This window comes from Haliaeetus albicilla, chromosome 26, assembly GCF_947461875.1.
Source record: "Haliaeetus albicilla chromosome 26, bHalAlb1.1, whole genome shotgun sequence".
Taxonomy (NCBI): domain Eukaryota; kingdom Metazoa; phylum Chordata; class Aves; order Accipitriformes; family Accipitridae; genus Haliaeetus; species Haliaeetus albicilla.
The window spans coordinates 2,845,371-2,873,227 of NC_091508.1; the positions used below are offsets into that span (position 1 = coordinate 2,845,371).

The following is a 27,857-nucleotide window of genomic DNA, read 5'->3' on the forward strand; positions in this document are numbered from 1 at the left end:
CACTGATAGCTGTGAAAGGATCTGGCACTGTATGAACAGCCCTTCCCTAAGCACTCGCTCTTGTGCTGTCTCCCACCCTTTCTTCCAAAGGGCTTCCAGGGAGCGGGGAATTAATAACATTCATAAAGAGCCCCTCGGAAGGTTGGAAATGTAACGGTGTGGTTATGAATGGAAACCCAGTGGCTAGCAGTACCCTTCGCCCTCCCCGCTCTCTGCTGCCCGTTGGGAATAGGTTTCTGCACGAAACCTGCCGTGCTGCGGGGGGGGAAGGTGCGGGTCCGCATCACCTGGGAGCTGCTGGACTGGAGCAGCCCCTGCCTGAGCTCCCCGCACAGCACCATCTCCTGCCTCCAGCGCTGGCCAGTACCAGCTGCCTCGGATGCTTCTCCAAAAAGCTAAGGCTTTTCCTTTTCCTTTGCTAAGGCAAAGGCTTTTATGGGGTAATTTTTTCCCATGTAAGACAGGGCTCAGGTTATTACAGAGCCCTGACAGGTCACAAATAGTTGATGAATCTAATTGTCTGTTGTCTGATCATTACTGTGGCTGTTTGTTGAACTGCAGGGTAGTGCACGAATGCCATAAATTAGAGAGGCTGCTACCACGTTTAATAACATCTCTTGTCCCTTCTGCACCCGTGTGAGAGACTGGAAGGATTATGGAGTGGCAGGGTATGGATTCTTCTAAGGAATAAATGAGTTTTTCTCGGTCACGTAATTACACCCAAATTTCATTTTTAAAATATCCGTCCCTCAATCTTCATTCTGTCTAAGCACTGTTTAGATGTGATTACTTGTAAGATCCTATGTCGGAAAGATTTGAGGAGATTGGGAGGAGGAGAGACTTCTTTCAGTCTTTGTTTGTGCATGTTCGTCAGCGCCCTGCACGTAGTCCACTTTCTTCAGGTGTCTCAGGGTTTGTTTCTTCTAAAAGCGAAAGGTGTGGTTCAAAGGCCGTTAGTGAGGATACACAGAGCAACGACTGCACCGGCTGAGAGAAAGGAAGTGGGAGCTAAACTTCCACTGGCGATGGTGTTGCTTCGCATAAATGAGTCTGTACATCTGACATCGCTAGTAAATTCAGTCCTATTTCCGCATGCATGTCTGTGCACTTGCTGGTGCTTTTCTCAAATTCGGATCGTGGGTTTCCTCAAGCAGGGCTTTGCTGCGTCTCTGTACCACATTGAGCACAGGAAGACATTTGTCAAAACTTCTGTAGCACGTGAACAGAGAACAAACTCTGAGTAGGGGAAATGTGTGAATCCAATCTGCTGGCCCACTGCCTTTAGAGAAATGGACTCTCGGAAGCCGCTTTCCCTGGCTTCATCCCTGCTCCTTCTCCTTGCTCCCTCTTAGCACTGCTAGGTGAGTCGCACTCCGCCGAGGCAGACTGCCTGATTCCTCCCTGTCCTTCTGCGTGCTTAAGCAGGAGAGGAGAGAGAGGGCAGGAGACACCAGGACTGCAGGAGGTGCAATCCTTTCTGCTTTGGCTGCCATCGCTGAAAAGGCTCCTCTGTGCAGGTGGGTGGCAGAGAGCCCTCTCCTCTCCGGGTTGCCTTTGTCCGGCAGTCTGCTGCTTTGCTCCTGCCCCCAGGACCCGCCCTCCTACCTGGCTGCCAGGTGAACCAGCCTCTCAGAGTTGATCTGTTGTTTCTCTGCAGAAAAAGGAAAGGAAAGAGTCGGTTTGCAAGCTTAGAAGTACAACAGAAACCCTGGGTTTAAAGATGCTTTACTTCTTCTTGGGGAAGGAGAGGAAGAGCAGAGAAAGAGCCTGAACGCTCAGCACCAGATGATGTCCCCGTGGCATGACAGCTCAGTGAGCAGCTGTGAAAAAGCCCCACACGTGGCTCCCTTCTGCTTCTGTGTGCGGAAAATCTTACACAGAAGGGCTGGTATGCCCCTTGTTGGGGGGGCTGGCTGTTATCCTTGTCAAGGTGCTTGGCATTGTGCTCTGTAGGGAAGAACAAATACTGTCCCTATGGTAGAAGTTCAGGGAAACTGAGGCCAGAGGGCAAGAAGTGCCTGCTGTCATGCAGCTTTTTGGACCAGCCACCCCCCCACCCCCCCCATCTGACTGTGAAAGGTCTCCCCATCACAAGATGCCAAATCCCACTGGGCTGGACAGGCTGTTGCCAGCTCACTTGGGTGTGATGTATAAATGCTGCTGTTAGACCAGGATCTCCCAGCTAGGAGATGGTTTGCCTAACTGACTCCTTCCACATCAGGACAAAGTTACAGAGCACCGGACGCAAACCAGTCCTCCTGCATCGTCTGCCAGATAAATTGTCCTGGAAGAGATAGCAGTTTAAATGAAGCATTTGGTTTTGCTGCTGGGACTGTTATTTAGAGCCAGACTGTTACCTGCAAAGCTGCAGGGAACATCTCATTGTCTCTAAAAAGAAAATAATAATCTCGTGTACTAAATCTCTCTCTGCTGGCTGTTTGTGAAGTGCCAGCAGGTCAGCAAGGAAAGGTGACAAATGTTAACACCGGGGCAGGGCTTCGGGCAAAGTTCAGCCGTGAGTCCAGACCTGGAGATTCCTTCTGAGCTGGTTTGGGGCAGCAATGGCGAAGCACTCTGCGAACAGTGGGTTTTGCAGGGCTGGTGCCCACAGCCTGTGTTTGCTCAGCACCTTACGCGAGGGGCCCAGGCGCAGGTGCGGTTGTGGTGCTAATAACACACCAGCACGCCGTGTTATCAGGAGGCAGGGAGGGCCCTGAAACCAAACCCGCGTGTGTACCTGCAGCTCGGTTCCACCTCTGCTTGCCTGCAAACTATTTAAGTAGCTTTTCCTGAATGCTGTGTACCTGGGCTGGGCTGGCTTTGGGGAGCGCAGCTCGGCAGAGCCGCAGGGATCAACCTGTTGCTGCTCTGCGTGGAGGGAGGTGAGTTCTGGCTTCTGGCTTCCTTTCAGCCTGGCTCCTGTGAGCTTCCCAAATCTTCCTTCTCCATCCCTCTGCCCCTGTCCTTACAGATCAACAGTTCAGATGATTTTCCTAGTCTGCACTGGCATTTCTTAACAGCTAAGCCAATCCATCCCTCTGTATTCTGTGAACAAAATAAAAAAATGTAATTGATGGGTACTGGAACAAAATGCAATTTAAATAGAAAAGGGTTCATAATCTGTCGCAACTGGGTCTACGACTTGATTGCTGTTGACAGCTTCTCATCTCTGGCTGTATATGAGTATTGCTTCTGGGTAAACTGGGATTTATCTTTTTTGTTAAAGCCCTCTGAGGGTGTGGAGGGGGGAAGAGACAGGTCTTTTCTTACCTACTGATAAGAAAGTCAGCCTCTCTGCCTCAAAACTGAAATTCTCAGGCAGCTGGGGAGAAGGACAGATTCCTGCTTCTTCCCCAGTGCTAGAGGTGTCACTGTGACAAAAAAGGAAGAAAACCATTTTTTTCTCTGTGTGTGTGCGTGTGTGTGAGAGAGACATCTTTTACTTAATGTTTAGGGGTTACCTTGGGATAAGTCCCCCTCTGTAAGCCCTCCAGACCCTGGACTACAGCAGAGAGTGGACATTACATCTCCTTTCCAGGTCTAGCTTAGAGTGATGGTGGCTCAGTTAATTTTGGCTTGTGAGTTTGCTTCCTCCAGCTAACAGCACCGAGGCTTGTGCTGCTGGAGCTGCAGGGCTGCAGCTTAAATTCCTACCCCAAGGCTGTCAGCCAGCTGGGCACCCATCATAAACGAACAAGGCTGAGACATCCTGTGTCTAGCCCACATCTAAGAAAGGTGGTTGCTGCCTCCAATCGCTTCCTTGCAGATAGAGTGCATCTGAAGTAATGCTGAGCATATCTGGGGCCTCTGAGTATTCCTTTGAAGCCATGTCTAGTGATTAAAGGAAAACTGTTGCTCTTCCCTCTCTGCCGTTAGCTTGCTATTTGACCTTGGGCAAGTCATTTAAATGTTCACAGTTGTTAAAAGGTGGTATCTCTTGTGACAGTCAAGGTCCAAGTGAGCGTGGAGGGGGAAGGTGAAGGGTCCTGGGAGGAAATAATAATCAGTACTTACTGTGTGTAATTGGCAGCCTGTCAACTCCTCAGCCCAGGAGTGGTGCCTCTCCTCTGCAGCAGCAAGAGGCGGAGAGCGGTGCTTGCATCTTTGTAAAAACCTCATCGCTACACTTCCAGCTTCACCTAGTCGTTTCCCTGTGGGTTATTTGGCTGATGGCAAGAGGGGAAGGAACAGAAAAGTGAGAATGCGGAAACTGTCCCAACTGTACCTGTCTACCAACACTTGTGCAGTGATGGAGGTCAAACGTATGTGCTCTGTGCAGTTAGGGAACACCATTTGCACCATGTTTGGTGATAAAGTGGAGTTTTATCTCTGCACAGCGGCAAGGCTATGGTCCAGCACACTGCTGGTTCAGCAGCTCCTCCTGCATACACACTTTGCATCCCACTTGGACCTCTGACGAGCAGCCGTTCCAGCTCTGCGAGGTCCGACCCGCCCTGCCAGGCAGGGTCTCCAGCACTGGTCGCCTCAGCTGCTGAGGAGGGAGGCGAGTGTTGGCCTGGAGAAGTTCCCTGTAGGAGTCTTCTCCTCTCCCCTGTAATCGAGGCAAAGAATTTAGAGAGGGACCAGGCTGCAAAACTGGATTTTTACCTCGTTTCTTCTGATGGGTTCACTCTCTGCAGCTAAGTAAGGGAAACTCTGTACCAGCTAGCTGCTCTGGCATGGAGGGGGTGTACAGGCAGGCAGGTGTGCAGTTACAGCTTCCCCGCAGCCAGGGAGGGAGCAAGTGGAGATAAACTCCTCCGCCTGTGTGTCTCACATTCTGTTCAGCCTCCTTCATCCAAAGGACTTGGGGGCTGTGCTCTGGTGGGACAGGAGGCAGAAGCCAGAAGCTTCTGTGCAAGCTGGGAGCACACTGCACAGTCCAGAAATGGGTCATAAGCTGAAGCACGTTCAGGCCAGCAGGACCTGTTATGCCTTGTCCCCACAGAGAAACTTGGCGGTGGCTCATTTAGGGTGAGAAGTTAGACCATGTGAATCCTGAGAATTAGACTGCAGTTTGTTTTACTCCTAAATCGACATCTGTGCAGGAGCTTAATGTCACCCTTCTTGCTAACCCATTCTACCTTTCCCAGCAACTACATCTTCCTGAGATGCTTGTAGGAAAATGGCAGTTTGGTGGACTAGCCTAGATGCTGGTAACCTTGCAGAATTTCTTACATTTGTAGACTGACACAGTGGCAGACTCGTAAGAGGTTACTAAGAGGCATCTGCTTACTCTTGCCTTAGCTGTTTAGCCCCTGTCCTGATCTGCTGGCCTCTCCCCTCTGAAGAAGGCTGGAGAGAAGGGAGCATGTTACAGGGCAAATAAATGACTCAGACTAATGAGTGAGGTAATTGCCGTTCACTGTTAGATGAGGCTAAAGTGGGTCAGGTTTGTTTGTGAAACTCCATAGAGGCACCATCTGTTCTCTGTGCCCCGTCCCAGGGGCTGGAGACAGGATTTGGGCAAAACTGCTTCCCTGGGAACCCGTGGAAGATGCCCCGGTCATTAGGCAGTGGCGTGGGTCTCTAGAGATGACCCTGTGTGACTGCAGGCAAGTGTCTGCAGCCCTGGTCCTTGAAGGGACACTTAATTGATTTCACTGGGAGAGGGGACCCTAAATCCTTTGTCTCTCTGCTACAACTGCCCATCTATGAGATGAGGCTGGACAGGACACTGAGAGGTCATTAGACCTCCCTTAGCCTGAAGGCGGGATTGGATTTTCCCAAACCATGTCTGACAGGTGCCTGTCTCACCTGTCACAAGCCCTTGGAGAGAAACCTGGCGCCAATGCAGCTCATGTTTTTTAACTCTGCTGCTCTCCCAGATGTCCTCTCTTCATCCTCCCGTGCCTGCAAGCCTTTTGGGGACTGTCTCTTTCAGCGACGACATGTCTGTGGGGTACCTACCTGGTTTTAGCCCTTTCCCATGCCCTGGACCGCGCTGTGTCTAACAAGCCCTTTCTTCTCTCAGACCACAGCGTGTGAGCAGAAGGGGAAGCGCGGAGTGGGACCCCTGCCTGCCCACGCCTGGATTCGACATTGCTGGGGCCACATCTTGCAATAAGAGGAAGAGGAAAAGACGGTTCATTCACCATCGCTGAAAATGGGAGGCAGCATCTGTCCAGCAGACCAGGAAGGGAAGCTCCAGACCTTGCCTGTGGGGCATCCCTGGGAGTGCCGCAGCCGGAGCGACACAGCCCTCTGTCAGTAAGGGGTGTCAGGGCAGCATGGCTCAGAGAGCCTGGGTCAGCATGCTCTTCCACAACCGCAAGACCCAGCTCCTGCTGGTCAACTCCCTGACGTTCGGCCTGGAGGTCTGCCTGGCCGCAGGGATAACCTACGTGCCTCCGCTGCTGCTGGAAGTGGGCGTGGAGGAGAAGTTCATGACCATGGTTTTGGGTAGGCAGTTTTTCTCTCATCTTCGAGGTCCTTCTTTACCCTTTGAGTCTGGAGGACAGGGGCAAATAAGGGCTTGTCTCTGCGGGGTGGTTGCAGGGCTACTGTTACATCAAGGGCAGGCTTGTGTTTGGAGGAGGGGGCTGTCACCCAGTGAAGCTTACTGAGTTCCTGAAACGTCCCAGGCTTTTTTTACAGTGCATATAGACCAGTGTCCTCCAGATCTGTCCCCCTAACACCACCTCTTTCTCTTTTCCAGGGATAGGACCTGTCCTTGGCTTGGTTTTTGTCCCACTGATCGGATCCGCCAGCGACCACTGGCACAGCAGCTATGGCCGAAGGCGACCTTTCATCTGGATGCTTTGCCTGGGAGTCTTGCTGAGCCTCTTCGTTATCCCACATGCCAGCAGCCTGGCCAGCCTGTTTGCCCTCAACACTCGGCCGCTGGAGATTGCCTTCCTCATCCTGGGCATCGGGCTACTGGATTTCTGCGGCCAGGTCTGCTTTACTCCACTGGAGGCCCTGCTCTCAGACCTCTTCCAGGAGCCAGACAACTGCCGCCAGGCCTTCTCCATGTATGCCTTCATGATCAGCTTGGGGGGCTGCATCGGCTACCTCCTTCCAGCCATTGACTGGGGTGGCAGCTTTCTGGCCCCGTACCTGGGAGGGCAGGAGACCTGCCTCTTCAGCCTCCTTGCCATCATCTTCCTCGGCTGTGTGCTGGCCACGCTCTTTGTGACAGAGGAGGCAGCCACCCAGGCAGATGTTCTGGATGGCCCCGCGCTGAAGGACGTTCCCCCTAAGTCCTCACCTCCTGCCTGCTGCTCTTGCCAGGTCTCCAGGAGCTCGTGTCTGCTGCAGGCCAGGCACATGATGCAGGCCCTGAGAAACCTTTGCACGCTGGTGCCACGGCTTCACAGCCTCTACTGCCGCATCCCCAAGGTCATCCGGCGCCTGTTCGTGGCCGAGCTCTGCAGCTGGATGGCACTCATGACTTTCATGCTGTTCTACACGGACTTTGTTGGGGAAGGGCTGTACCACGGCGTCCCCAGAGCCAAGCCAGGCACGGATGCCAGACGCCACTACGATGAAGGTGAGAAGTAAACCAGCTGCTCTGAGGCTGCAGCTCCTGTTACCTTGGACAGGAGCGTTTAGTGGGAGCTAGGAATGGGCTCAGCTTTGCTAGTAATGCAAAAAAAAGTTACAGGAAACTAGACTTTCTGAAGATGGATCAGGAAAAAACATTCCCCCGTGGCCCCCAGAGCATTGCACAGAGGACCAAATAGGGAAATGCCTCTTTCTTCTCCAAGCTACCCAGAGCAGAACTAGATCTGGCCGTGCAGCCCTGGCCTGGGGCTGAATTGTTAAGTGGCAGAATGGTCTGGCAGGTTGCATGCTGAACAGGATATATCCGGCTCTGTCTGCAAGCTGTGGTTACCGCTGCCAGGTCCTTTCACTGCTCTTCCCTCCTTTTTAAATGAGGTGTGATGGTGCTCCCCAGCTCTTGGAGAGCAGGGGTTGGAAAGCCTGGACACATTCAGTAGCAGTGAGGTGGGCTTTGCTGCATCTGCCTTTCATGCTGCTGTGAGATTCCCTTCTCACATCTGTATCTGGGGAGCCCCTGAGCAGCTTCTCCAGTTCTCACCCCTGTCTGCAGTGCTTTCTGATAGTACTTGCCGCTAGAGTCTATAGCTGCCACGTCCGCATCATGGGATACTGCTCACTGCAGCACGTTACCTGCTTACCGTTATTGCCTGCTGTCCCATTTTTGCTGCTGTATTGTGCCAGAGCCTTGACTCGCTGCCTAGCCCTCCTTTTCCTCTCTCTGATCTAAGTCTTTTATTCTTGGAGGCACCTACCTGGCCCTCCTCCTCCAGCTGAATATCTTGCCCTCTGAGTTTTCCACTCACTGCCTCCGTGAGCTCTGCAGTACACTGCCTCTTTGTGCTGAGTGTCTGTTTAACTTCGAGGGAGCTTAATTATTATTTAACACTTGCACTGTATAGCTTCTAGCAGGTCAGGACTCCATTGTGCTAGCTGTCATAGAAACATGTGTTGAGTAATGATCCTTGCTGCAAAGAGTTAATGGGTTTAATTCCTTGAAATCTGATAGATCTTTGCAAAGGGTAAGGTCCGGATTGCTACCGGATACTGCAGTCATTTAGTGGATGTTGTATACTTTACCTTGGCTTAAGCACAATCCCTTGTTTCTTTTGTTCTGTTGCTGGTTTTCACATCAGATAACAACAGATCCTGGTTCACCAGCCGGTGACAGATCCTGGGGCAAGAGTAGGAAGGTGCAAACAACAACCTCCAAAGACAAGAATGGCATTCCTGTTCCTGTCTCCTATCGCCCCTCTGGTTAGACTGGGGTGCCCAGGAGCACGTGCAGGAAATACTGGCTGCTGGTGGAGGGTGGGAGCTGCAGTCTGGCTGGTGCAACCCTGCAGTATGTTAGGGGATGCTGCTCTGCTTCCTGACCCAGCCGTGTTGTTGTCAGGGCTGTTGGCAGCTGTGCCACACTCTGCGTGGACTGTACCGAGTTGGGCACCGAAGGAGAGGGAAGGAGGCCCAAAGGTGTTTGGCTGGGTGAAGCCTGGATGCAGCCAGGGCAGTGTCTGTCACCACCTCTGCTTACCTGCAGGTGTCCGGATGGGTAGTTTGGGCCTCTTCCTGCAATGCATCACATCCATCTTCTTTTCGACAATCATGGACCGGATGGTGAAGCAGTTTGGGACACGGGCGGTCTACCTGGCCAGCGTGGTGTTCTTCCCCGTGGCTGCCTTCGTCATGTGCCTCTCCCACAGTGTCATTGTTGTTACCATCTCAGCTGCTCTGACGGGCTTCACCTTCTCTGCACTCCAGATCCTGCCATACACACTGGCATCACTGTATCATCACGAAAAACAGGTAGGGACCTGCTCCAGCGGGCTATGTGCCAGGTAGCTGTGAGGACAGCTTGGCCAGCCTCTTTTGCCACTTGTAGCTGGTACAGTCAGTTCAGCCCATGGAAGAGAAACACATGCCTGTGTGTAAAGGTTTTGCACGTGTGCCTCTTCTCTCCAGGCTGTGTCTTCTCTGAAGATTCATCTGAAATGGGGGAGATGAGAGAGTTCAGCATCTCCTTCCTTAGGCATCCCCTGCTCACAACAAGCATCGTGCAATTTTAAAAAGTAGGGAGTGGGTAAGATGGGAGAAATCACCTAGGATTGATGTACCAAAAGGGATCTCCTATGTTCCTCTGTGTTCTGCATATTCTTAGGGAAACTGGTTCAGGTTAGTTATACCTGTGTGCATTTTGTAACCAAGTCACATCTGCAGCGCTGCCAACCTGAGGTGCTAAAAAACTCAAGAATTTTCAGCCCTTAGAGGTCCTGCTTTCCAATTTTTGTCCATAGCATGAAGATCAGTAAAATGAAAACTGAGGTTCTTCCTATTCCCCTAGCTCCAAGAAAAATAAATGTTATGAAACTTTTGACACCAAAACAAAAGCTAGTAATCCTGTCCCACAGATGTTATCCTTGTGGGGAAGTCCTAGGAGGTTCCTGAGTTGCACACTGGATTAATAGGAGTTTCTCTTGTGCTGCAAATGCAAAATTAATTTGTGGTTTGAGAGCAGCTCTTTCATCCCAATGGCAGGCGGTTCACTGTGCAGTGAAATAAGTAGGAGTTTTTACCACAGGCATCCAGATGTTCACATTGAACAAATACTTCTGACCAACCCATCCCAATTTGCACCAGGCACCCTGTCAAAATAGGGGTACAAGGGAGTGTTCTGCTTTGCAAAAACTTCAGTTTGGCTGGGATCTCCCATGGACATAATATCAACAGAATGAAAACCAAACTCCACAGGCTGAGAATGTGAAGGCCACACGCCCAACTGTTTGCCAAAGGCTTGACAGGGAAACGCTCTTAGTACAGTGAGGTGTGGGGTGTAGCTGGCTTTGGTGCCTCTGTTGCCCTAATTTGAAAGTTCCTCCTTCCTTTACCAACTACTTTGCAGCAGGCTGCAGGGAGACCCCACAAGAAGTAGTCTCTAAAATGCCTTTTGCAGAAAATTCTCCATCTGCCCCATTTCTGTTCTCTTCTTTTTTTCTTAACTGTTGAAATCTGTCATCGTTTTTGTTTGCCTTCCCTCGTTCCTGCTTCTTCTCTTCCCTCTCTTTTTTTACTTTTTTTTTAACTTTAAACACTCCTCCCGAAGCAAATCGGCAGAAGGGGCATCCAAAGTGGCTGTTGCTTCCACTCTGTGCGGGATCGTTGGCAAAAGCCTGCAAGGCCACCTCAGCTGGAGCTCCTTGCTTTGCAGAGGCTGTGTAAGTCGCTCTGTTCTCCTGCATGCCCTCTCCTCTTCGCATGGCCACTAACCCTTGTCTAGAACGGGAGGAAAAGATCTGCATGTTCTAACAGTGGCTGAAAGTTTGGTAGAGGTGAGATGCATGGTGGGCACTCACACCTTCTGCAGGAGATTAGGGAGAGCTAGGTTCCTCATTCCCACCACTCCCCATCAACTATAGAGGGAGATGAAGCTGTTGACTGAGACACCAGTGACTCATGTGGTTCTGTCCTGTGTTACAAGGGGTGATTTTAAAGCATAAGTTCTCACTAAGCACATTCTTGTGAGTGTTGAAGTCATTCTCTCCAGATTTAAATCAATTCTCCACACTAGGTATTCAGACACCCCTGCCGGAACTCATACCTCTGAAGTCCTAGCCTGGATCAGTATAGAAACCAAGAAAATGTGGCGCAGGCCTTCAGGGCAGCTGAGCAGGCTTCTGGGAACATCAGTGTCAAATAGGAAGGGCTGGAACTGTGGGGGATAGCCTAGTTTGGCTCACACAATGCCCTTTCTGTGCTGGGTTTTGAGTTGCTTTGAAGTCTGATGGCAATAGGAGGCACGTGGGAGGATTTTTAAGCTCCACATAAAATAAGTGACGGTCCTGGATTGGTGCATTTAAGCGTAAATTCATGAGCCTAGGCAGAATTGAGGAGCTGAAAGGTATAGTGAGCAGCTGAGCAGAGCCCAGGTAAAGCTTTTGGAAGATGATTGCTATTCAGCGAAGCTCTTCTCATCTGGTTTCTCTTCTCCGATTGAATCTGAAACTGTTTGTGCTACAGATCCGCAGCCATGGCCTGGGGCAGCATGAACAGAGACTGGCTGGTGCTGACATACACTAGGGCAGGGCTGGGTGTAGCTGGGTGGGTGCCAAGACTGCGGAAAGCTTTGGGATGGCCTGCAACAGATCTGGAGTGCCCACGCTCCTGCACCAGCGGTTCCCTCCCGTTCGTCTGTGTCCGGGTCCCTCCTGCAAAAGGGAGGATAGTTCAGGCAAGCCCCTCTGAGCCCTGCAGCTGGGTAGAGTGCTCTCTGTTCTCAACCAGGTGCTATTTTTTTCCTTTTTATTTTCTTTGTTTGTTCAATCTCACCATGCGGATAATGGATTAACATGTCCTTCGTTATCTGCTCTACCCCATGCAGACCAGCGGTTATGCATAATTGTAAATGCCCTGGAGTTTTAAAGCTGGAGCTCTGCAGCGTTTTCACTGTCTGCACATGACTGCCCATTATTTGTTGGCGTTAACGTGGAGAGCTGTTTGATCCAAATATTCTGTGTGAATACTGCTCGAGTGAGCCGTGCCCCAGAGATCTCACAGCTTGAGCAGAGCGAGGCAAAAAAGGGTGAGAAGAAAAAGATTTTTCTTCCCCCTGCCCCCCTTTTCTAGCCCGAGCGAGGAGGCTCAGGTCAGGCAGATGAAGCAACTCAGTTGAGGTCATGCATGCAGGGTCTGTTGCAGAGCTGAGAAAAGAGCTCTTTCCTGAGTTCCCAGCACTGTACCATCTCAGCTGGTGTCACTTTTTAAATATTCCAGATACTAAGAAGTGGCCGTGGATCCAGGGCTCTGAACTGTTCGTCTGCTCTTTGGGCTTTTCTGCGGGAAGGTTTTGGGCTCCCAGCCGGCCGCTTTATAAACACTTCTCTTTGCACCAGAGCGGACTATCTGGCTTTGTGATACGTTCAAAGTGGGCTCTTGCCCTTCCGTCCTGTCCTGCAAGTGTGCATCAGCTGATTTCAGGATGGGGTGAGCTGTAGTTGGTGCCCAGATTCCCCTGGCACCCAGTGAGGAGGTGACAACCCAGGGCTCAGTGCAAAATGTCCCCAGGCAGAGCCTGGGCTGGCTTTGGGCTGCAGCAGCCTGCTGAGCCCCACAGCTTCAACACAACAAAGGCACCACTTGGCCAGATTCCCCCGGTGAGTCAGGGTTGCTTTGAATCCCGTGCCAGTCGGGAAAAGCCAGGCTGGCTCCTGAAGGCCATCTCACGTGGGCCAGGCGCTCCCCACCTCTAACAGCCTGACCCAACGCACGCAAAGCACAGAGTGGTTTGCTCTCTTGCACAAAAAAAGGGGCCGCCTCTGCCCCCCACCTCGCTTGCTGGGCTCCACCTTACCAACTCATTCCTCACGTGCCCTCCTTCTTTCTCCTAGGTATTTTTGCATAAATATAAGAGCGAAGAGGAGGAAGACGCAGCTCGATTGGAGAAGAAATCAGCTTTCTCTAAAGGCCACCTTCCCAGCCAGAAGCTGCCTTACCAGAATGGACATGCTGGGAGCCTCTTCTCTTCTTCCTCTCCCTCCTCTTCTCCTCCAGCCGCCGGCTCGGCTCTGTGCGTCAGCTCCTCCTGCGACGTCTCGCTCATGATGATGGTGGGAGAACCGGACTCAGTGGCTCCTGGCCGAGGGATCTGCCTGGACCTGGCTATTTTGGACAGTGCTTTCCTCCTTTCTCAGGTTGTCCCCTCCCTCTTCATGGGGTCCATCGTCCAGTTTACGCAGTCAGTGACTGCCTACATGGTGTCAGCTGCTGGCTTTGGCCTGGTAGCCATTTACTTTGCAACCAAAGTTGTCTTTGATAAGAGTGACATGGCGAAGTATTCGGTGTGATGTGGAAGGCACAAGGGCAGCACGCGGGGGTGCCTGCACGTGTCAAAACGAGATGTGTGTTGTTCACATGGCCGTTTGTGCGAAGCCTCGTGTGGAACCTGCTGTCCCCATGCTGTTGCTGTAGCCCCGGAGGGCAGTTCTGGGGCTGGGGGCAGGAGAGGTGCAGCAGGGCTAATCTCAGGTGTAAATAGGAGGCATCGGGGCATTGCGATTCTGGCCATCAGTGCTTTCCAAAGGTGCCTTTATGAAAAGAAAGCGCTGCACAGCCAGCACCAAAGGAGGTTATACAGGGGGGAGAAAGGAAATGGACTTTTCTTTTAATAACGGGTCATGTTTCTGAGCAGGAGAGGCAGTAGTATGGGGAGGGAAGAAATCATTGGCTCTCCTGTTTTCCAGTTACAGCTGTATCCTCTTCCCCTGCTTGCTGTAGTTTTACTCAACTTCTTGAGCAATACTTCTGCAAATAGGACACTGGGAGGAGATCTACTTGGAAAAAAAAAGATGGGTGGCTAACGTTTGGCCATGGAGCAAAGGGGGTGCATATGGGTGCGTGAATGCTTCTGTCCTTCCCCACCTCTGTTCTGACTGGGAGAAACCCTTTAGGAGAAAAGTTACAATGTCTTGTTTCGGAAAAACAAATAAGGTTTCATTAGGACCAATTCCAAAAGGTGACTTATCTTTTACCTATGTACCAGATTGCATCAGATGGAAAGGACTTCTTAATTTTTTTTTTAAATGATGTTTTTAGCTTTCCTCACACAATTGTCAGTAACTCTGACCTCTTACTCCTCAGCGCTCAGAACCGCCGCCTGCTCTCTCCCCTAACAGATCTAGACTGTTGTGCCTCTTCCACACGTGGCCCCTAAAAGATGCTGCCATATCACAAGGAAAATCTATTCTCAGAGGGTTTTCAGTCCTGTGACAATGAAGTAGAACATAAGAGCTCTCCTGCAAGGCTACCTGGGAACAAGTGTACCCGGCCTGAGGAAGCTGGAGGAATTGCTTGTTCACTGACAACTAGTTGAACTCAGCAGCAGTCACTGCTGTAGTAGGTACCCGGAGTTGGTCGCTGGCTGTGTCTGCTTTCCCTCAAAGATGCATCCCTAAAGCAACCTTCTAGACCAGACTCTTCTTTCCAGACAGAAAGGCTTTTGGCTGTGCTTGCAGGCTGGCAGGAGTGCACCTTGCAGAGCAGACTGCGTCCCAGTACCCAGCACAGTGGCTGAGTGAACACATTGCCAGCATGCCCTGAGAGGCTGCTGGAAGCAGCATTGTAAACAGGAGTGGGTAGGATGAAATGTGCCTACAGCCACTCTGGCAGCTGCTTACAGAGCAGGGTGAGCCTAGTTCTTGGTGTGCTGGGCAAAAGAAGGAGCAGGACAGAAGCTCTTGATGCTGTTTGTGCCTGTGGTTTGCTGATCTGGATTACTTATTTACTGTGTTATGCTTCTTTGGGCTTTTATTTATTTATTTAATTTTATTTCCAGACAGGAGTCAAGATTCTTACTGAGGAACAGCGTAAACACAGTTGCCTGTTAGAGTAAGGCAAAGTGCCTCTTGCTTCCGTAGCACTGAGACCAAATGCTCCTGGATTGTTCAGACTGTTTAGCTCCCAGGTGCGAGTCACCTTCCACTGGCAGAAGAGTGGCTGCAGCTGTGTGTCCTTCTGGCCAGTACCATCATACCATTCTCCATAAGAGTGGACCAGCTGGAATAATTCCGCTGGTGGCAGATTTCTACCACTCGAAGACTACCCATATACCAAGTAGGAGTCAAGGTCCTGTCCCACAGTCAGCACTTAGACTTTGAAATGATCCAAACTCTGCCTACAAGGCGTAGAGGAAAGCGTGAATTGGGCCTTTGGAGGCTAGGCTGTGAGTATGCAGAAGTTGTTCAACAGTCCTTAACTCTGGCTGGTCTAAACAAAGTGTTTGTGACTAATTTTCTGCGGAGGTGTGTGGGCAGTGAGATGCACTTGTGAGGTTCGGCTGAAGGGCAAAATGTTGCTATTTTTGCAAGATCTCGTCAGACTATTCCTTGGCGTGGAAGCGTGGTTACTCCCCTGCTGTCTGCAGATGGGTCCTGAGAGGGCTTCTCCTAAGTTTTTTCAACATTTCTTTCCCGTAAAGGGTCACTGTTTTTGTTTTATTTCTTCTCAAATTATATGCCTACCAGCCTCCCTTTCCCACAACAAGGTTTGTGTGCTGAAATGCAGCTGTTTTGGGGATGAAGTTGGCAGCTGCTTAACCACCTACGGAAACAGTTTTTTGTCTGTACTTCCTACCCTGGTCTCCATCCACTTAAGGCTTCAGGAGGAAGTCTTTGAGGCAAAAAGTTATTGCCAAAGGTGGGGTGTTTCTTGGATGAATGCTCCTAGTGATCAGTAACCTCTGACCCAAGATTTTTCAAACAGGTTCCTACCTGAGTGCTGAAGATCCTTTATTTTTATTTTTTCTTACGTAAAATGTGGGGAACCTTCACACGTGGAGGCTGCTACAATGCTAAGTGCTTTTGATAAATGAGCCATTTCTTTATGTGCCTAAGGAGTACTTCCACACCAAACTTCAGGTATACAGGTTTGATGATAAAGGCCTTGAATGCTTCATTACAGACATCCAAGTGATAAAGCAGCGGGCTGGAGAGGGAGACAGCCTTGTTTTATAGTGTCCTTTGGTTTGGAACATGAAAGAACAAGATGCTGCAGTTCTTGATCCATAACTTGTATCTGTCCCTCAGGAGGAGAAGACTTACCCCAAATGACCAGCCCTCCATCTGCTGAGGTGGCTTTGGTGCAGCTGTAGCCCAGCTGTAGCTGGTGGACACTCGTATGCTTGGTCTCATGGCACCTGCAGCAGGCTCTGTGTCTTGGCTGAGCTGGAAGGCTTGGGAGTAGTTGGTGCAGGCTGGGTCTCAACCCTGTCCTTCACTGATGGATCAAGTGTGCCTTCAGCCTCTCTATTTTCCCATCTCCTTCATTGCACTGGTTCACGGACTTGGCACCCAGATCTCCTTGGCAAGTCTGGCATCTCCATCCAGCGTGCTGGCTCTGATCTCACGCATCCTAGGAGAGGGCAGGCTGGGTTTGTCCAGTTTTCTCATAATTCAGGTATGCTTCTGGGGAGGTGCCTGCCTTTACTTCATTTATGTTCAGAAAAGACTGCTGAGCGACTGAACTTGTGGCTCTGCAGCCAGCTGCTCTTGCTCCTTGCTCTTGCATCCCAGACGAGCACCCATCATCTTGCTTTGGCCTGACCTGTGGCTGGGCTGATAACAGAGCTTGTTCTCTGGAGCTCTCCGATCTAGCTGGAGACACACGACCTAGTCTGAACCAGGGGCTCCTTATCCACTTGTCCTCTGGCTGCGCTGCTCTTGTTTTAGCCAGTTCAGCAAGTATGAGAAGAACTACTTGGTTATCCACCAAGAAACTCTGATTTCTCCCTTCCCCCTGGCACCCTTCTTCCCATTTCTCCATCTGGAGTGAAACCCAGCAAATTCAGTAATTGCTCCTTTCCTTCTTACCCTCCTGTTACAGCAGGAGAAGATTTGGGCTATTTGCCCTGAGAGCGTGGCTGTTTGCAGAAGGAGACGAGGGCTGTAGGACACTGCCACATGCAGTCAGGTCCTGGGTGGGTGGTGGGCCGTTGGGGAACAAGGGGAGCAGCTTTCTGCGCAAAAGTTCAGCGGGGAGGGAAGACAAGGCAGCAGCCTGAGAGGCGAATGGGGAGAGATCAGGGCGAGGAAGCAGGAGGAAGAGGGAGTTCAGGGGAAATCTGAGGTTTGTAGCAGTGTGAGGGACTGGTATGGGACATTGGCTGGAACTGGGCTGGCTCTGCCCTGGTCATGAGCCTTTGGCACCACGCTGCCCTGGCAGTGGGTGGGAGCGTGCCCCTCGTTGTGGCCTTGCCCTGTCCATAAAGCACTTCATAACCCTTCATGCTTGCTACCTCATGCCAGCGTGATCCCATCCGTGTCATGAGAGCTGGCTGCATAGCCTGAGCTCGGGTCCCGAGCTGGGCTGTCGGCAGCTGCCTTCCCCAAACCCCTAAGGGATGTTGGGCTTGCCGTCACTGCAGTGGCCCTGTGCGTGTGCTCTGTTATTACCAAAAGCCTTTCTTCCTAAGTTCAGGCTGTCGCTGGGGCTGACAGGAGAGGGATTTTCCAGAGCGTCTGTTGAGAAGCTCCTTTCTTTGTAAGATTGTCCTTTCTGGCTAACCTGGTGTGCTTCTGCTAAGAACAGCTTCTCTGTGTTGGGATCAGACATAGACCGGCAAGGGACACAGGTATGTTCTAGTGAAGATAAGCGCATCCCTTAGATGCTGTTACTGATATAACCTGTGTGAACATAGAAATCTCTCTAGGACTTGATTAAACTGTCCAACAGACAGGTATCGGTACAAGCTCTGCAGAGGCGGTTACCGTGAGTTTTTCTGTTTCGGGTAGTAGGTGCGCTTCTGCTTTCTTCTCACGGGTGAATCCTGCTGCGCCTCTCCTTTCCTTTTGTGAGATGGGGGTGTTGAGGTGGGGAGCAGAGGGGAGAAGGGAGGATGTCTTTTTAATGTGAGACGATTGTGAATCTCTAGGTTAGGGAAGGATGTGTGGACGCTGTTTTTTTTCTTTCGAGACGCGTTTTATTTATTCAGTAGAGTAAATATTTTGTATACGATGTAAGAGGAAGGCTATTATAAATTTTTATCAAAAGGAGGAAATAAAAGGTGTTTAAACGGGACGACCGTGTGTGTCGCGAAACGGACGGCGCCGGCGGCCGCCGGGGGGCGCCACCACCGGGCCGTGGGTGGAGCGGTGGGTGGAGCCGCGGGCGGGGCCGTGGGTGGAGCCGCGGGCGGGGCCGTGGGTGGGGCCGCGGGCGGGGCCGCGGGCGGGGCGGGGTCTTCCCATCCGCAGCGCTCCCTCCGGCCGGGCCGCTCTGGGTCCGGTACCGAGCATCGGGCTGCGGTCCTGCACCCTGCGGACACCAAACCGTGTGCTGAGGGTGGGATCTCGGAGCGTCGGTCGCCCGGGGAAGGGGCTGGCTCTGTGTCCGACCCTCGTCTGCAGGGAGGAGGCGGAGAGCGAGGTGCAGAGCCGCCTGCTGTTACCTGCGACTCGCTTTAACGTTGTTCCTTGTGGATCCCTGGCGTGAACATCCCGCTTACCCCGCTAGGTGCTGTACAAACCTCGAGGAAGAGCTGCTCCCTCTTGTTATCCCCGGTAATTTTGTGACGTGGTGTAAATCGAAACCATTCGTGTTCGAACCCCGCAGTATCACAGTAGGTAGTACCCGAGGATTTTGAAGAGCTAAGACTTTCCCTGTCCCTGCAAGGAATTTTAAGTATTGTCAGCACTTAGGTTAAAGACTGTGAAGCTGAGACACAGGATAAGTGACACCCAGGGGCACAGCAGCGAGTCGGGGGAATAGCTATGGGTTGCCCTTTCCAAATGATGAAGCCCCTTCACTGTTGGGTTTTTTTGTTTTGTTTTGGTTTGGTTTTTCAAATGTGAGGCCTTACTCTGGGCCGGGACTTTTTGTTCAGGCTGAAAATCTCATGCTGCTTACAAAGCAGGGAAACTCTGCACTTGCCTCACTTGAGCTGAAAATCTCATGCTGCTTACAAAGCAGGGAAACTCTGCACTCACCTCCTTGGGTTGATGGGGCTCACTGTGGTAGCTAAGAGAAACTCTCTTTTCCTATAGGGGCACTGCCTGCCTCAAAATTGTCCTTCTGCTTGGAAGTATTTAACCCCAAACCACTGTCACCATCAAACCCTATAGGTGGTTCGAGAGAGCAGAGGCAAACACGACTCCTCTCTCCGATCAGCGTGTTTGCCCTGTGCATGGGGCAGCACACTGTCATTTTTGTTACTCTCATGCTTTTTTCCGTCACAGGGTGCATGTGATGCCGTAAGGAACACCAGGCATTTTAGAGTGACCACCATGAGCCTGGAAATCCACTGTTGCTGGCCGAGGATCGCTCCCGGGCGGCCTGCGAGTCCGCTCCTCTGCGGGGTTCGGTGGGGCGCAGCCTCTGCTGTCAAAGGCAGCCCCAAGGCCACCCTCAAGCTCATCCTTGCCAGGACTCTCTCTGGAAGCCACAAGCTGCCTGCAAAGCCACCGTGAGGGCAGAAGACCTCATGCACCTCCTTACCACAGCAGCAGCATCTGAACACTGTGGCCCTGCCAAAACTATTCCTCCTGAAACGAGAACCTGTATCCGAACGGAGGCCAGCTGCTGCTACCTGCTAGGACTCGACTTTTTTTTTTCCCCAAGTGTTGGAGAAATCCGGACCGTTCCCAGCGTAAATTATCAGGGGAGAGGAAACAATGGCGAACTGCGGCGGGGTCCGAGGCATCTCCTCAAGGACCGGCTCCAGCAGTCGGGACGAGGCAGCAGACCCGGGACAACCCGAATCCGGGCGGCCCGTCTCGTCCTCCCCCGGTCCGGGGGTTTATCGGGGCCGCCCCACCGGGGCAGCCAGCTCAGCCGGGTGCGGGGCCGGGCACTGGCCGCCAATGGGACCGGCTACCGGAGCCGAGCCCTCGGCGGGGCGGGGCGGGCCGGGAGCCGCCCCCGCGCTGCGGGAGCCGCCGTGCCGGTATGGACCGGAGCCGGGTAAGGGGGAGCGGGGGGCTCGGCGGGGGCGGGGGCGGGGGGGGCAGCTCTCCCCGGGAGGCTGCCCGCAGCGGCGGAGGGGCGGCTCGGCGGGGGCAAGGTCGGCCTGGGGCGGGTTTTCTTTTTTTTTTTTAAATTTTTTATTTTTTTCTTCCTCCCCCCCCTGCTCCCCACCCCGACCCGGCGGGATGAAGGGAACCACCGGGCCAGACTCGGTCTCCTCGGCCCCGGGGGTTTCCAGCCTGTTCCTGGCTCTGCTCCCCGCGGTGGAGTTTGGGGAGAACCAGGCTGGTTTGTCCTTGGCCGGGTCGAAGCGTGGGGCACCCCCCTTTATCGCTGAGGGATCTGCTACACGTGGCACTGGCTGTAAGTGTCTGGCTTATTTAGCATGTTGGAGTTGTCCTGAAAGGCTTCGTGCGTCCAGGTTTTTTGCACGGACGCTGTGAATGTAATTCACGGCTCTGAAGAGGTTACAGGTGTTTGTTCGTGTTGTTCAGTCACAAGAGGAGAGTCATAACCCTCGGCTGAGTTCCCAGCTCCTGCTTGTTGGCTGACCTTGGGCAAATTACTTTCTCTCTATGTGCTCAAACTGCACATCTGCTGATTTCATGCAGTAATTGAGCGCTCTTAGGGAATTGAAAAACTATAGGAACAGAAATGCAAAGCGAAGCTTGAAAATGACGTTGACCTTGTCTTTCAGTATGCTTCACTGAAGGCCAAAGTCAGGTCTCCATTTTCTTGCAGTAGCTTATCTGGGATGACAGCACTGTTGACGTGCATTTTGCAACAATGCCTTGGATTGACGAGGCACTGACATCTGTGACAGGTATCTACAAAGTCTGTTAGTAACGGAGCATGCCACCGGGTTACACATTTCCCCTTAGCACCGCTCTGCAAGGTAGAATGTTACCATTGCCCCCACTTAGTCGGGAAACTGAGGACCAGAGCACTCCAGCAACTACCCCAAGGTTGCATGAGAAGTCTGCAGCAGAGCAGGAGACCCTGCTCGGATCTCCTTAGTCCCAAGCCAGCAGCTTAACCACCAGACCTTCCTGCCCTCTGGTTGTGCTTTTCTTCGTGTTGTTAGTTCAACAGAACTGTTCACTCTGAATTTGCAAGATATGTACTAAATGAGGCTCCTGAGCTAAGGAGTTTATAGTTTAATTCAGTTGTCCTGGGGGCACACTGAAGGGATGGAGACTTCCTGAGCTGCTCTGCAAGGAGACCTTGTTGGAAAATCAGGTTTTAAGACTTTCTGGAAGAGGTAAACAGAAGTGTTTTGTAGCCAGAGGGGGAAGGCTTTTCTAGCCTCTGAAGCTTGTAGAAAGAGGAGACAAGAGTCAGAGAAGCAGAGATCAGAAAGAGATCATAAAATTAGTGTGGAGGAAGGAGTGGAACTGGGTGCTGCCTTGAAGGTGATGGTTCAGAGCGTGAATTTGTGTTGTGATGAAAACTTGAAGCCTGAAGGTTGAGATTGGCCCAAACACCTTTCTTACCTCATGTGTGAGCAGTGATGGTCTCTGCTCATCATGACTTGTTGATGCAGAGTTGTGCTGGAGACAGACTGTGGGCAGCACTGCAAATGGCCCTGAGCAATGTGGCATCTTGCTCTTCGCAGGTTTTGAACAATGTGGGGATTATTTCTTCTCAAGGCGAAGAGCCTTTATATCACATCCAGACTGCTTCTCAAAAATTCCCTTTCCAAGCTCTCAGGAAGCAATGATAACAAGGACTGGATTGACTGGTTTGCAGCTCTGCAGAAATCTCATGGACTTACTCACTTATTCTGGAAAAGGTTCATAGGGGACTTTGGCATAGGTTTTCTTTATCTTGGAAACTCACTTGCTGCATTAAATGTAAACAGTAAAAAGATCCTGCCTTCTTGGGTGGTTTAGGTGTTGCAGGAGGAGGATGCAGCCTTGAGGCTGCCCTTTTGCAGGGGCAGGGACAGCGTGTGGCTGCTCAGGCACTGTGCTCATGACCTCACGAGCCACACAGCAGGGCCTGTGGGGTTTGATGTACTGAGTCGTGGGAGAGCAGTCACCTTCTGGACACCACACAGGTCTAACCTGGAGATATTGTGATCTTTTTCACCTGTTTTGAAACGTGGTGTTGGTGTCCTCAAGGGCCCTGTGAGCTGACCCCAGACTGTCTGCGATGCTTTCTGGAGGTGTGACTGAGCTGGGGCAGACCTGCCTGAACTGGTTTTAAACTCACTTGTTCAGACACCGATAGCCAGTGTAACCACAGCAGCATGGTTGCTGGTGAATGCTCACCAGAGCCCCAAGCAGTCTGGCAGCAGGCGCTCTCATAGCTGTCTTGTTATCTGTTGCCAAACTAGTTAGCTTTACTCCAGCTGTGATAGGTCTGCGCCAGGTTGTGGTTGTACCAACATTTGCAGTGTGGAGAAACCAGCACCCTCTCTTGGATCTCAATTAACTCCTAGTTGTAAGCCACAAGTCATCTTCTCTGCCATCTAGCAGCCCATACCTGCCCTCTGGCGTAGTGGGAAGAGGGATGAAGTGTTTCATTGCGTATTTTTACCTTAATAAACTCCCCAGAGAAGTTTGCTTCTGGGGGGAATCTAGCTCTTTGCAGCCTATTGGCATCCTGCATAGGAAAATGGTTAGCACGTGGTTTTTGAGCAACAGACTCTGTAAAAAACAAAGGCCACTGACTAGTTTTGACGTTTTCTTTCTAATGCACAGTCCATTTTATTCAAAGGTTGAGGTTTTCTTGTGTGTTTTTTAATTTGGAAATAACCTTGGTGGTGTTCCCTTGCAGATGAACCAAGACTTCCCCAGCCTCCGGAGCCCCAGCTGAGCTCTTACAGAGGCTTCTGATCCAGCTGAGCCAAGAGCTTTGTGTGGGCAGAGGACGTGAGTCAACAAATGGTCTCTGTGAGTTGCCAGGAGCTGCTACCCTCCTTGACCAACTCTTCCCTCCTCGAAAGCTTTGCGAGCGCTCTGCAACGCAGCATGCCACCATCCCTTCTGCCGGGACACGGCAGCGGGAGGGCGTCTGGCCACCCAGAAGACTCTGGCCATCTCCTTGCAGGCAGCACCAGCCACCCTGAAGGCACCCTCCTCCCCGTGGCCGGTGCAAAGGGGGAAGACGCAAAACCCCAAATTTGCGAGGCTTACCTCAGGCTGCCTGACTTCTGCAGCAGCCTCTCCCAGGACTTCACTCCAACCCTGGAGGAGATTGAGGAGTTCCTAAGGGAGAAGGCCGAGTTCCTCAAAGACGAAGAAAGCGAGCTTCACCCAGCTGGAGGGAAAGTTGAGTTCAAATCTGAGATCAGCTTAGGTAGCTCTGGGGGACAGCCTGTCTCCAGTGTGGTTCAAGAAGATGATGTCTCAAACGCTGCTCAGCCTGGAGGGACAGCTGATGGTAGTGACCAGGCAGTAGCCACTGGGAGCATTCCTGTTGTCCTCCAAATCCAGCCTCTCCAGATGGACAGCGGCAGCCCGCTAGCACAGAGTGCTACCGGTGGTGTCAGGGTGGCCCAGCTGGTTATCAACTTGCAGGGCCAAAACGTGTCCCTCCTCCCTCAGGTCCAGCCCCCTGTGACCATCATGGACCAAAAGTACGTCAAAATTGCCCCCCTGCCAGTCACCATGAGGCCAGGGGTGCTGGGGGATGTGCAAGAGGTGGAGGCGAACCCCAAGTATCAGAAAGCCCCCCCTTCTCTCGTCCGCATCCATAAGTGCTCGCACCCGGGCTGCGGCAAGGTGTACACCAAGAGTTCCCACCTGAAGGCTCACTTTCGTCGGCACACCGGTGAGAAACCCTACACTTGTGCTTGGCCCAACTGTGGCTGGCGGTAAGTGGGAGCCATGGGACTCTGTGCAAACGGGTGTCTGCACCAAAGGCCTGCTGTTGCTTGCCAAGATGCGGGAGAGCTCTTGGCTGGTGAAAATCCAGGATAAAATCACAAGTTTTCTTTCCTGAGTGAATTATAGGTGAGAGCTGGAAGGAGGCCTGGAGGAGTAAAGTTTGTTGAGCGCTTTGGGTAGTTTTCACTCAGTCCAAAAGTGCTGAAACCTCCAGCTGGGGAAGCATAGCTGACACTCTCCCAAACACCCCAAATCCCCCTTGAACTGGATGCCTAAACACCCTCTGGCAATACAGCTTTTCCAAGTGATGTTGTAATTTTACAAGCTTTCTCTGTCTAGTTCAGGATAATTTCTGCAGTTGGGCTACAAAAATGGCTTTTCCCATTAATACTTGTCCCAGGAAATAGGAGTCTCACTGCTTCCTCAGGAACCAGTGCATAATTCTGTGTTTAATGTTTAGCAACCCTTTGCTTTCTCTTGCTGTTTGCCTGCCCTGGCTGCTTGTATCCTTCAGACACCTGTGGGCCTGTAGCGTATCCCTGTGTTGCATTTACTTTTGTTTGCTCTGTGCATGATGATAGTTGTCATTTTCTTTCATCTGTGTTCCCTAAATTAACCCTGCTTTTTAATCTTGCTGCACTTCTCTGATTATTTTTCTGCTGTGGTGTTCTCTTCCCGGTACCGTGTACCTGTCCTGGGGGGCAGGATGCTCAGTACAGCCTTTGGCAAGAAGGGCTGATAGTCCTCAGGTCTTGCATAGCACTTTTCATCAGCAGATCTCAAAGCGTATCACAAAGAAAACTGGTGCTGGCAGCACTGAGCTTTCCTCGTTTCTTTTGCAATGCTTTGGCATACATTCGCTGCCTTGCTTCCCCGGATGGTATGTTATGGCTTCTGTCTCAGGGTGGTGAAACTCGGGAAGGTATGAGACTAGATCTGAATTTCGGGACTCCCTCTTGCCAAGCTGCTGTCCCTTTGCCATCAGCAGTTGTCTGTGTCCCTCCACTTCACCTAGAACCGCAGTACAGGTTTATAGGCATTGGCTCCTTTTGTAGTACCAACCAGTACTGCTAAACCCTCCTGCACCTGATGCTCAGACCCTGGGGACTGAGGAACGGGACAATGGCAACCACACAAGCATCACTTTTCCCTCTGGGAAGGAGGAAGGGGATGGTGCTAGCCTGTACCATAGCATCCTGCAGGTTGTCCACTGAACTGCTGTGTTCTGCTTCACTTGCTGCCCTGCCCTCCCCCTCCATGGGAGCAGTTATACTATCGAGTGATGTACTCGGCTGGGGTTCTCCGGGCCATGCTCTCTTTTCTAGATGTGGCCCTAACTGCAAATATATATGTCATTTCTCCTGGCCCTGCTTTCTATGAGGAGCTGAGACCTTGGAACTCGCTTCTCGCAATAAAGCTGGAAAAGAAGTCAGTGGTTTGCACAGAAGACCTGAGGATGGCCTTGGGACACATTTTGTTTTTGCAGAGCCTTTTGTGAGCAGCCACAGTATTTACTGTACCAGGTGTGAGCTTGAAATCCTATCGCTGGGTGTCTGGGGTTACATCTGAAGCTCCCTGCTTTGTGCTTCTTTGCGTGGGCATGTTTCAGCCAGATGGAAAAACCCTTCCGTCCTAATACTCCTGCCATCTGTGTTGGCTCCTTGGAGGCAGAACAGGAGTAAATCCTGTCCAGTCCTCCTCTCCAGCACTCCCCTGACACTCGGACATGCAAAGCATACTGAAGTCACACCAGCTCCCAGGCCTTGTTGAGATCTTTGAGGTGGCACTCATAAAACACCTGCAGACCAACTTGCTGCAGGTGCCCCCAGGTCTGGATCTGTGTGTGCCAGGTGGAAGAAAGGGTGCAGGAGAATTAAGTGGGACATGCACGTGGTTAAAGGGACTTTCCAGGCTGTTCAGCTGATCTGCCTCAGATGTGCAAATTGCACAGACAAGCAGTCAGAACACTGGGTATTCCTGTGGTCCTTGTTACTGCATCCTCAGAACAGCAGTCAACTTGCTTCGGCATGGAAACCTCTGCTGCTGTGCTCCAGGCCGGGTGCGTTTCTTTTCCTCCATTGGGCTTGGTATTTAAACCAGCTCACAGGCAGCTTCTCTCTCCCCAGCTCCCAGTCCAGCCCAGGCTGACAGTCAAAACTCGCTGCCATTCTGAGAAACAAGGGGATGCTCAGAGTTTGCAGGGAGAACCCATGCTCTCTCAGGAAAAACAAACCTCCTCTCAACAGTGATGCTCTTCTTGGCTAGATGTGGGAGTTATTGTAAAGCCTTTCCACCCGGGCTCCTGAACTGTGTCCTTTAGTCACTGCCAGCTCAGGCTGATGCCCCGAAAAGCAATTTCTCTCACCATCTGGCCTAGGGGCTGTCAGCCCCAAAAAGGTTTCAGCAAGTTGAAAACAAATGAAGGAAGTAGGTGGACAGTGTTCTTTAAGAGCAGTGGAAAGAAATTAAGATCTCAGTGGGTGGGTGAATTCTTTTTCTCTTTCCTATCTCTAAATAACCCCTTGGAGGGGTTTATTCCTTTCCATTACTCCGGCAGGAGCCTGGGGTACCTGTGTCTCACTGGGAGATTGGATGGAGCAGAGCAGAAGTGACCTGCCTAGGGTCACCCCAAGAGGCTGGGGCAGAGACAGACCTCAGCCTCCCACGTGCCAGGGTCCTCATGTTCCCTGTCCTGTCTAGCAGCGAAGGCTGGATCCACCATGCTTCCCTTCTCCTGCAGGTTTTCCCGGTCGGATGAGCTCTCCCGTCACAAGCGCTCCCACTCTGGTGTCAAGCCGTACCAGTGTGCCGCCTGTGAGAAGAAGTTTGCCCGCAGTGACCATTTAGCCAAACACGTGAAGATCCACCGGGGCCAGCCTTACAGCCAGCGGACACTTCAGGGCAGCAGCAGAAATTAAGTCTCGCTGCTCATCCTTGCGAGGCTGAGTCCAAGAGGCCCTGAAGCCAGGCAAACAATGCAAAAAACACTACGCTAATGAAAAGGGGGAAATGACTCTAAGGAATTATAGGAGATCCAGTGTTATACCTCTATTCAGGGATGACCTGGATTCATTCACAGCCTGTTTCTGGTAGTACTGTCCCTCTCTCAAATATAGGTGATGGAAACCTAAGTTAATTCCGGGTGAGCGTGTGTATGTAAGGGAGTGGGGGCTGGGGTAGGGGACAGCTTTACAAGATCCCTTTGCACAGCTTGTAGGTGTCACCTGCCTGCTGCAGCGTGACGGGCAAGAACTGGCTTACAGCTCTCCATCCCCGCTGTGGGGCATCCCCTGGGCTGCTGCAGCTGCGAGTCACACCGGCATCGCAAGGCTCTGGGTCAGCAGCATTTCGGAGACAGCCAGAGAAGATTTGTTCTGGCTGGACTTGCTCAGAAACCCATGTGCATGACCCCATCTGGCCCGATGGCAGCCAGGCAGAGCTGTGGATGGGCGGGGCAGGTGTTTGTGTGTTGTGCAGCAGCTGCGGAGGCTGAAGGCAGACGGTGGGGACAGCTTTTCCGATGTGGTTGAGATGGTGGTTGTGTTGTCCCTAACTCTGCTTTTCTGTGCTGGTGGTTTTTCACCTGACTGGTATCGGGCACGCTGGCGTCCTTGGGGAGCATGACGTTGCGGCTACAGTTTGAGGGGGGTGGGAAACGCATCTGTTCAGCTCGCTCAATGGTGTGTGTTGAAATGGGATCAGGAGAAACGTAAGCAGCACCAGCAAAGTCCTTTTTTACAGACTGGCATGAAAGAACAGCGGTATGGAGAGACACCAATGTGTATGGACCCCAGAAGAGCTGTGTGCTCTGGTCAGGGGGAGCAGTGCAGCTCACAGGTTGCTGACGTCCTTTTTGTATTTGACTTCTGGTTAATTAAAGGCCAACTCCTTGCCACTGTGCCAACTTCCCGAGCTTTTGCAAACATCTGGGAGGGAATTAGGTGCTTGTACAAACAAAGAATAAGCGTCAGGAGTTTGAGCTAGGCAGCGTGCCCTTTCTACGTGGCTTTGCCAGCATGTCTCAAGGTGATACTTAGCACCTGCAGGCTCTTTTCAGCTCAGGTGTGCTCGTGC

At 51.8% G+C, this 27,857-nt stretch overlaps 2 protein-coding genes across 9 annotated transcripts in view; both read left to right on the forward strand.

The window, feature by feature from the left end:
* SLC45A3 (solute carrier family 45 member 3) overlaps window positions 1-18,066 on the forward strand; it is a 31,612-nt gene extending 13,546 nt beyond the window's left edge. For 3 of the 6 annotated variants that reach the window (XM_069772119.1, XM_069772118.1, XM_069772122.1), the window contains 4 exons: window positions 5,975-6,402; window positions 6,659-7,492; window positions 9,044-9,309; window positions 12,885-18,066. In XM_069772119.1, coding sequence (XP_069628220.1) covers window positions 6,231-6,402; window positions 6,659-7,492; window positions 9,044-9,309; window positions 12,885-13,340 — 1,728 coding nt within the window. In that variant the 5' untranslated portion in view covers window positions 5,975-6,230 and the 3' untranslated portion in view covers window positions 13,341-18,066. Of the gene's footprint in view, window positions 1-2,790; window positions 2,883-5,974; window positions 6,403-6,658; window positions 7,493-9,043; window positions 9,310-10,603; window positions 10,716-12,884 lie in introns of those variants that run through there. The other 3 variants (XM_069772123.1, XM_069772121.1, XM_069772120.1) reach the window with 3 other exon arrangements.
* An 863-nt stretch (window positions 18,067-18,929) lies between these two features.
* On the forward strand, window positions 18,930-26,919 carry LOC104315326 (Krueppel-like factor 15). Of its 3 annotated transcripts, none has more exons than XM_069770666.1 (3): window positions 18,930-19,930; window positions 22,732-23,770; window positions 26,524-26,919. In XM_069770666.1, the coding sequence occupies exons 2-3, from the start codon at window positions 22,839-22,841 to the stop codon at window positions 26,699-26,701; spliced, it is 1,110 nt and encodes a 369-aa protein (XP_069626767.1). In that variant the 5' UTR covers window positions 18,930-19,930; window positions 22,732-22,838; the 3' UTR covers window positions 26,702-26,919. The 3 variants fall into 3 exon arrangements, with proteins under 3 accessions (XP_069626767.1, XP_069626766.1, XP_069626768.1); XM_069770665.1 differs by having other exon boundaries at window positions 18,931-19,947; XM_069770667.1 differs by lacking the exon at window positions 18,930-19,930 and adding an exon at window positions 20,663-20,773.
* The last annotated feature ends 938 nt before the right edge of the window (window positions 26,920-27,857 follow it).

What these genes read in the sequence shown, in the direction of transcription:
- LOC104315326 (XM_069770666.1), top strand. Translation starts at nt 22,839, where the DNA reads ATGGTCTCTGTGAGTTGCCAGGAGCTGCTACCCTCCTTGACCAACTCT. An exon ending in TGGCCCAACTGTGGCTGGCG is followed by an intron (nt 23,771 to 26,523) that starts GTAAGTGGGAGC and finishes CTTCTCCTGCAG; the next exon opens with GTTTTCCCGGTCGGATGAGC.